The sequence below is a fragment of the Enhydra lutris genome, unplaced genomic scaffold (assembly GCF_002288905.1).
Source record: "Enhydra lutris kenyoni isolate GAN:26980312 unplaced genomic scaffold, ASM228890v2 scaffoldscaffold23, whole genome shotgun sequence".
NCBI lineage: Eukaryota > Metazoa > Chordata > Mammalia > Carnivora > Mustelidae > Enhydra > Enhydra lutris.
The window spans coordinates 28,446,749-28,455,911 of NW_019154107.1; the positions used below are offsets into that span (position 1 = coordinate 28,446,749).

Below are 9,163 nucleotides of genomic sequence, written 5' to 3' on the forward strand. Positions count from 1 at the left end.
ATCCCAGCCCCTCACAATGTCATTAGAGGAAAAGTTTTAACCCAGTAACCCTTCTGCATGAGGGGCCGTGGGCCTCAGGCCCAGACCAGCTGGATGCTTTGGGGAGGAAGGAGGCTGCCCAGCCCCCCAACTGCTCCCCACCATAGTGTCCTCCAGCAGAAGTGCAGCAGTGGCCTGGCCTTTGTTCCCAGCCAATCAGAGGAAGGAGGACATGAGCCAGTCAGAGGGAAATGGGCCTCAGGGAGTAAGAAAGAAGGAGGAGGACATGAGCTGGCCCAAAAGATGGGTCTTAACCAGCCAAATGGAGGAGGGCCCCTTTCTAAGGGAGGAGGGTCCGAGCCTGTCCTAGGGAGGGAGGAGGAGGCCAGGCCCACCCAGAGGCCCCTGGAGGACTTGTTTCCCTTGTGGTTTTTTGTACTTCCTGTTCCCCTGCGCACTGCGGAAGTTCCTCTTCTTACCCTGCACCCAGAGCCTGGCTGAAGAGGACAAGGGCAGGAGGCACCATGAGTGGGGGCCCTGTGGGAGGCAGGTCTGGGGGTCGCGGAGGACCAGGGGTTCAGCAGAACATACCCTCCACACTGCTCCAGGACCACGAGAACCAGCGACTCTTCGAGATGCTGGGTCGGAAATGCTGGGTGAGCTGGGGATCTCCTGGCCCTCCCCGTCTCCCTCCCTTTCCTCCTCTTCCTCTCCTCCTCTTCTGCCTCCTCATCTTCCCCATCCTTCTCCTTTCCTCCACTTTCTTTCCCTCTTCCAGTCTTCTTCCCTTCTCCATCATCTCCTCTCCTAAAACCCACTTACCCCCATTCACCAATCCCAGGAAGATCTCGGTTGCGATGCCTATCTACTTTCCCTCCGGCTGCGGCTCTTCCCTGAGAGCCAGGACAGCCGTGGACAAGGAAGAACTAGACCTTCTGGCTAACCAGATTCCCCTGAGCCCTGCTCTTCCCTCCCAGACACTGGCCACTGCCGTTGTTCAACTGTACCTGGCATTGCCTCCTGGAGCTGAACACTGGACCAAGGAGCATTGTGGGGCTGTGTGCTTCGTGAAGGATAACCCCCAGAAGTCCTACTTCATCCGTCTTTATGGCCTTCAGGTGACCCCCATCCCCCCTGCTGGATGTGCAAACCAGTTTCCAACTCGCAAATCCAGATCGGTGTCCAAAGCCCCAAGGCCTTGGACAGATCAGTGAACCCCTAAGCCCCAGAACCAAAGACTTCATCCAGATGTCAAACTCTGCTTTGGCTTTCTTTGTCTTTGATGATTGACCCCCAGAATCCCCAGGTCAAGACCTATAACCCCCAACTATTAATATAGCTCCCAAATCTAATCTGTTTTATGAATTTAAAAAAATGAGCACTATACTTTTACCTGAACCTCAAATCTGTTCTAAACTCAAGCTTTTGGGTCCCAGAAATCCCCCATCAAAATTTCTGGACCCTAAATGTTTGCCTAGCTACTAAGCCATAGCTCTGCTTCTTAAATGTCAGATTGCATGTACCTTGACTGAATCCCCCACCCCCAGAACTTTCAGGTCTGTGTGTCTGAACCTCAAATCTGAACACCAGCTCCTAGTACTGGAGCCCTACTTGCCCAAATGAAGGCCCCTGCCTAAAGGAAGGGTGTAAGATGAAGTCTGTGAATGGGCTCAGTTTCCTAGGACTGGAGCCCTAAATCCTCCTATTCAAGCCCCCAAGTCCCACCTCTAGGGCCTTGAACCCCAACTCCCCATCCCTGACTGCATGTCTAACTCCCATACTATACCCCAACCCTCCACACCTGACATCTAGACCCCCCAACTCTCTGACAATAAGCTGGAAGTCTCTGATCTGATCCTGGGGCACCAAATTAGGACACCGTTCTCCTTGCCCAGATAACAGAGGCCTGTCACTCAGGGCAAGTCTTTGTGCTAATGTGCTCCCCCCCCTCACCCCGGACCTCTCCAGACTGGCCGGCTGCTCTGGGAACAAGAGCTGTACTCACAGCTGGTCTACTCCACTCCTACCCCCTTCTTCCACACCTTTGCTGGAGATGTGAGTGACCCCTCAACCCCTGGGCCCCAGGTGGAATGTGGGGAGGAGATGGGAAAGGTGCTGGGCGGTGGGGGAGCCTGGAAGGCTATTGAGCCCAAGATGTGTGCAGGCCTGCCAGGCAGGGCTGAACTTTGCAGACGAGGGCGAGGCCCAGGTCTTCCAGGCCCTGGTGCAGGAGAAGATCCAAAAAAGGAATCAGAGGCAAAGTGGAGGTGAGGAGGCTTTCGGGATGGAAAGGAGGTTGGGTGGAAGTGTGTGCAAGAGTAGGGAGCTAGAAAAGCCCCTCTTATGGTTCCGGTTCCCAGTCCACCTGTGTCTCCACAGACAGACGCCAGCTACCCCCACCACCGGCACCAGCCAATGAAGGTGAGTCCTCAAGTTCAAGGAGGGCACTAAGGGGGTAGCCCAGGAAACTGTAGCAGAGTTGTAATAGCTCTCTACCCATTCCATCTTTCCAGAGAGAAGAGGAGGGCTCCCACCCCTGCCCCCACACCCAGGTGGAGACCAAGGGGGTGAGTGCTGATTCTTCCCTGTGTCTCTGGGTGGACAGGTGGGTGGGTGAGTAGGTGGACAGATGGGTGTGTAGTGGGTGGATGGACGAGTAGTTGGGAGAGTGCAGAGATAACTGGGCAAAAGGGTGGGTGGAAGGTGGGTGGACAGATGGTTGAGTGGAGGATGAATTGATGGGAAGATGAAAACATAGATGTACAGATGTGTAGGTGAATGAGTATGTGGATATATGGATGAATGGATGGATGGATGTTAGTTAACAAATAAGTGAATGAATTGAACAGTGAATAAATGAATAACTGACAACATTTCAGTCGGTGAAGAAAGCAATGACTGACTGACTGAATGAATAATTTAATTAATTGGTCAATGAGCCATGAACGAATGAATCAATACTTAAGTGATCAGATGAGTGAATGAATAAAGAAATGAATTGGTGAAGGTAAGAATGGTTTGTGGAACCCACCCATCCACTTCTCCATAAGCCCTAATTGGACCCCTCACCCACTCCCTCTATGACCATCAGACACACACAGATTCCCCCAACACTTGTCCTATCTCTTGCCCCTATGCTTTGGTTGGTAGGTGAGTAGGTCAATGGCTCAATCACCCTATTTTCCCCACAGGCCCAGCATCTGGCCAACTGTCCCTGGGACTAGTAACAGTGGACATCCAGAACCCCGACATCACGAGTTCACGATACCGTGGGCTCCCAGTGCCTGGGCCTGGCCCAGCTGATAAGAAACGCTCAGGGAAGAAGAAAATCAGCAAGGCTGATATTGGTGCACCGAGTGGATTCAAGTGAGAACCTCTCCCTACTAGTCCTACCAATCCCTGTTGGTGGGGGGCTGATGAAAAGATGGACAGGAAGAGAGCTGGGTGGATGGAAGGATGGCAGATGGTTGGGTGCGTGGGTAGATAGATGAGTGGATAGGTGGGTGGGTGCGAGGCCAGGTCTAGGGAGAAGCAAACAAGGCACCAAGGTTGCAAAATATATAGGGGCAGTTACTCTAAGGGTCATGCAACTGCAATTCATGACTCTGAGAGTGAGGGGCTCCTTAAATTTTGCATCCTAGACACCTCACTTGCTTCACCTTAGTCGCACCCTGGGTGGGCTGATAGGTGAGTGGATGGGTGCATGGGTAGATGAATGGTTGGATGAATGTTGAATGAATGAATGAATGCATGAATTGGTTGGTTGGGGAATGAATGGGTAAGTGGTTGGATGGATGGGTGGATGGGTAAATGGGAGGTGGGAGGGTGAGTGGATGAGTGTGTGGACAGATGGATGGATATCTGGTTGGTTCACAGAGAAGGTGGATGGGGATGGATAGGTGGCCAGATGCATGGATGAATGGACAGTTCAGTGGATCAGTAGAAGTGTATGGATGAACAGGCAGACAAAAGAGTGGATGAATGGACAGGTGGGCACATGGGTAGATGGATGGGTAGATGGACAAGTGTGTGTGAAGACAGGTGGGCAGATAAATGAGTAAACAGATGTATGTGGGCAGATGAGTAGGAAGACAAATATAAGAGAGATCGGTGTTCTGACAGGTGAATGCAAATGGCTAGGTGGAAAAATGGATGTGTGAATGGATGGTAGAAAAAGGGGTGGATGGACAGTTGGGCACTACAACCCATGGACCCCTTCTAATTCCATCACTACTGTTCTCATTCAGTCACTCATTCATTCACTTAGGACTCATCTATTCATTCTGGCCTCTCAGAGGGGGGAGGGAGGGCAAGAGGGCTTCACTAGGAAGGAAGGGAAGGAAGGGGAATGGGGCTTCACTGGGATCTCCTCACCTCCCCCAGACATGTCAGCCACGTGGGGTGGGACCCCCAGAATGGATTTGACGTGAGTAATTCCAAAGACCCCTTGACCCATTTGACTACCCACCTACCCTTACATAGTCCACTGGCTCAGACCTAACCCCAGACACCTACCCCTTTTACATTCCTCTCAGATACCCCTGTGGGGTAGACGGACCCAGTGATAATCGGTGCCCCTCCCCTCCCTGCCTTATTCCCCCACCCCTGCCCTGGCCTTCTTCCTCCTGGGCAGGTAAACAACCTGGACCCAGACCTGCGGAGTCTGTTCTCCAGGGCAGGCATCAGTGAGGCCCAGCTCACGGATGCTGAAACCTCCAAACTCATCTACGATTTCATTGAGGACCAGGGTGGCCTGGAGGCTGTGCGGCAGGAAATGAGGCGTCAGGGTGAGCACCTCCCTTCTTCTCCGTCCCCAGTAGCTTATTCCTAAGAAATACACAGCAGTCGCTCCGTCCTCATGAAAACCCTTACACTGCTTGAATCAGGAGTTGGTGACTTGGGGTTCCTGTGTTGCAAATGAGCAGAATTGAGGCTCTGAAGATAACTAACAGTACCTCTGTGTTATTTCCCCCCTTCAGAGCCTCTTCCACCTCCCCCACCACCGTCCAGAGGAGGAAACCAGGCTCCCCGGCCCCCCACTATGGGGAGCAACAAGGGTCGCTCTGGTCCACTGCCTCCTGTACCTTTGGGAGGTGCTCCGCCCCCACCAACTCCCCGGGCACCCCCACCCCCAGGCCGAGGGGGCCCTCCACCACCACCCCCTCCAGCCACTGGACGTTCTGGACCACCACCCCCTCCGCCCCCTGGAGCTGGAGGGCCCCCTGTGCCTCCACCTCCACCCCCACCGCCCCCACCCCCCAGCTCTGGGGATGGGCCAGTCCCTCCCCCACCTCCTGCTCTGGGGCCTGTGGGGAACCTGGCCCCTGGTGGAGGCCGGGGGGCGCTTTTGGATCAAATCCGCCAGGGAATTCAGCTGAACAAGGTGAAGACGGGTGAAAGGGAGGATTGGGAGGTTCTGGGACTTGGGTGTCAGTCAAGTCAGGATATCTGGGGCAAGGCTGAAACTGACAGAGGTCCCAGGCTTTTGGGGTTTCAGTGACAGGGTGGGGAGGGCAGTGGGGAGAGGCCGGCTGGGAACCCTGAAAGTGACTGGAGTGTATGAGAGTGGAAATAACGTGGGAGGAGCAGGGAGGAGTGCTCCCATCATGGGCCTTGAACCCTCTGTGCTGGACCTTCCTTGCTGCAGACGCCTGGGGCCCCCGAGAACTCAGCACTGCAGCCCGCGCCTCAGAGCTCAGAGGGGCTGGTGGGAGCCCTGATGCACGTGATGCAGAAGAGAAGCCGAGCCATCCACTCTTCAGGTGACAGCCCGCCCCCTGCCAGGACGGCACGCCTGCTCCCTGGGGCCAGTGTGGGCTGAAAAACAACCCCACCGGTTACCAACTGTGGTGACCGCCACCCCATTGTGACTCTGTTATCAATCTCCTTTTTTGACAGTGTTAACACTGTCATCATGGAACAATCCTATGATTCACTCTTTTTTTGATGATGACATTAACATAAAGGCCAGAGCATGTCTGCAATATTAATAGGAATACCAGATGCACGGAAGCGTTACCGTTAGCCCATACGTGATGCTGTTCTAAGGAACCCCACCGTGGACAATAATATTAACTCGAACTCCAGGTGTCAGTAGAGGGACCCAAGCTGATAATGTGATGATAATACCATAACCAACCCAACGTTTCTATAATAACGTTGACATTTGTCCCCTGATGTGGCAACACTATTGCTATTATGGGACAATTAGAGGAGGGGAATGTGAACCTCAACCTATTACTGGCGATAGTAATTCACGTTAACCCCAGGATACATCTGCAAGATTAGTATGAATCTGCTCCATGACGATTATTTTCACAAACCTCATCTTTTTACAGTGAGATCATCGGTAACCCGTGATGGGTCAGTAACGTTAACATTAGCCTGCTATGAAACAGTAATATTGTAAAGTACTCTGCCTCTGCTAATAATACTTGAATCCACCCCATTAAGTGACAAACTGAACATTAACCCCTGCGTGACAGTGATATCCCAAGTAACCACGTTTTTGACAATGAGATTAATTTCCATGCCAACTCCAGCCCACACCCTAACTCTCCCGCCTCTGAGGGGCCCCTCCCTCATTCAGCTGCATGGGCCCCCAGGAGACCTCAGCCCCCCAGAACCCTGAGTCTTGACCTCTCAGATCCCAGGAACTTCGCCCCGCCCTGGGCCTTTGAATCCTTCTGCCCATCCTGAGTCCTACTTTCTCTCTCCCTCCAGACGAAGGGGAGGACCAGGCCGGCGACGAGGATGAGGACGATGAGTGGGACGACTGAGTCAACCACCCCACCGGTTCTGAGCCTTCTCTTCTGGCAGCTGCTGCTTGGTGCCCCCACTCCTGGCCTCCAGGCCTCTCAGGCCCTGTTTGTTTCCCACCAACCCTTCCAATGCAGTTAATTCTGACTAGCAGTAGCTAGGGCCCCTTTATATACAGACTATCTCGGTTCTCCTCACATTAAGGATTTTGAAACCAAAATAAAATAACTGTCTTTTTGTTTCTCCGAGTCTCAGTTGGTTTATATTCCAAATGTGGAAATGTGGGGTCTTTTATCCCCAAAGTCTCTTTTATTCATCTCTCCCATTTCATTTATTTTATTCACTCATTTGTTTCCTCATTTATTTCTTTGTTTCTTTCTGCCCTTCTTTCTTTCTACAAACATTTGTTGCTAGATGCTACTTTTGGGGCTGGAGCTAAAGCAGCAGGAAGAAAATCTAGTGACACCAACATTCTAGTGGGGGAGACAGATATGAAACCAGGAATCAAATAGAAATGAAAGATAGTTACAGATTGTGACAAGTGCTGTGATATGCTGAGGGGGAAGGGCCTTCAGATGGAACATTCAGGGAAAGCCACCAGGATGCCGTGACAGCTGTGCAGAACCTAAAGAGAGGGGAATCAGCCAGTAAATCTTTGGGGGGAGGATATTCCAGGTAGTAGGAACAGCCTGTGCAAAGGCCCTGAGTTGGGGAAAACTTGGTATGAGGTTGAACATGGTGAATAAACGGGAGTTATTTATTCATTTACTTAATTAGTTATTTAAAAAAAGTCCAATCAACACAATATTAGATCAAGAAAATACTCAGTGGTCAGACTTACTCTCCATGCACACAACTCATACACCAGGATCCTGATGGGCAGGACCCCTCTCTCGATTTTAAAATTTGGTTCTGCCCAGTTCTCAGCGCAAACCAAGTGGCAATGGAAGAGGCAAAGACTTGGACATACTGACTCTAGAACCTAGACAAGATGCCCCACCTCTGAGCCTCAGTTTCTTCATCTCTACAACAGCGGTAACAATATGTAACTGATTTTCAACTCAGATCCCATTGGGTCCCCCCTCCTCTTCTAGGATCCAGCAAAAAAGGAACAACTCAAAACTGTCCCTGGTGTCTAAAGCTATTTCCAAGGGAGTGATAGAAGCCTCTGCACATGAGAGCCTTAGCAGAGGATTCTACTCCTTTCCATTTCTGAAATCTGGTGGATTCAAACCCTCAGGTATCCTGCCTTTAGAGGAGGAGGAGGGGAGTGGGGAGAAAGATAACAGTGAGGAGGAATCCTGAGAGGACAGGCTACATCCATCTGCAAGACCAGTGGAAGAATTTTGAGCCATCCGTGGTGCAGGCTGGGGGTTAGGGGAGGGAGCAAAGGAGAGGCAGGGCCAGGGTGGAGGTGTGGGAGGTGGGAGCTGGCTTTGCTCCTTAAGAATTCCCCCACAGGAACAGAAGCTGAAGAAGGAGGGAGTCTTGGCTTCCTTTTAATTCTTTCACCGTTCTTCACCTTCCACTCTACTCCCCACCCCACTTTGGCCAGGTCTCCAGGGGCAAGCTGAGTCTAGGAAGGGCCTGTCAGTATCACTCACCCACCTCCCCACTCCCTGCTAGGAAACCCCAGAAATCCACCGTGCTGGGACCCCCTCGGGTAGGCTTTATCCTGGAGAAGACCTTCTATCACACAACCTCTGAATCCCCAGGAGCACTGCCTACAGCAGGCACGGGGTTAGCAGAAAAGTATTGACCGTGGACAAGTGGCTTGACCTTCCCGGGCCTCAGTTTTCTCCATCTTTAAACTGAGACTAAAAATGCATTACTTCGCAGGGTTGCGGAGAGAGTTCAAGTGTCTGCAAAGTGCCTGGCTCCTTGAGGCATCTACAAATATTAGATACTGCTGTTGCTGTTCTTCCTCCTACTGCCGGTCGGTCCTGAGTCACCGTTGATCAAAAAATGCACCATTATTGTATGTATCACCAGGAGAGACAAAAAAGTACTGCGAATTAAATTATGACTCACCAGTGCTTGGGAGACGCAGCTGGGTTTCAGAGATGTTACAGAATTAAGTGTTCCTGGAATCTGGCTGGGGATGTTATTTGACCTACGTTCTGGTTCCACACGTATGTTTGCTTATGAAAACTCATGACACTGATCACCTGTGGTCTGTGCCCTCTTCTGTATGTGTGGTACACTCGAATACGAGGTTTATATTAAAAACAAGTCAAACCTGTACAGCTTGGAATGGGTAAGACCTTATATTGGCCCCAGCACTGGGCAAGGCAATATATGCTTGGCACTAATTTAATGCTGAATGAACAGACAAGTGGTTGGGAGTGGGACACAAGAATAATAGGGCGGTATGGGGCGCCTGGGTGACTCAGTAGGTTAAAGCCTCTGCCTTCGGCTCAGGTCA

The 9,163-nt window shown here is 51.6% G+C and overlaps 1 protein-coding gene across 1 annotated transcript; it reads left to right on the forward strand.

Annotated features, from left to right (window-relative positions):
* Positions 1-440: 440 nt before the first annotated feature.
* On the forward strand, positions 441-6,981 carry LOC111150530 (Wiskott-Aldrich syndrome). Its single transcript, XM_022508022.1, has 12 exons — positions 441-635; positions 957-1,097; positions 1,948-2,034; positions 2,144-2,246; positions 2,359-2,400; positions 2,493-2,546; positions 3,171-3,345; positions 4,363-4,405; positions 4,613-4,766; positions 4,959-5,362; positions 5,627-5,741; positions 6,703-6,981. Exons 1-12 carry the CDS (start codon positions 504-506, stop codon positions 6,756-6,758), a joined length of 1,506 nt encoding a protein of 501 aa, XP_022363730.1. The 5' UTR covers positions 441-503; the 3' UTR covers positions 6,759-6,981.
* The last annotated feature ends 2,182 nt before the right edge of the window (positions 6,982-9,163 follow it).

Excerpts from the sequence above, each read along its gene's own strand:
- LOC111150530 (XM_022508022.1), top strand. The coding sequence starts at position 504 with ATGAGTGGGGGCCCTGTGGGAGGCAGGTCTGGGGGTCGCGGAGGACCA. Across the intron at positions 2,547-3,170 it reads CCCAGGTGGAGACCAAGGGG|GCCCAGCATCTGGCCAACTG; the intron begins GTGAGTGCTGAT and ends TTTTCCCCACAG. Across the intron at positions 3,346-4,362 it reads GGTGCACCGAGTGGATTCAA|ACATGTCAGCCACGTGGGGT; the intron begins GTGAGAACCTCT and ends CACCTCCCCCAG.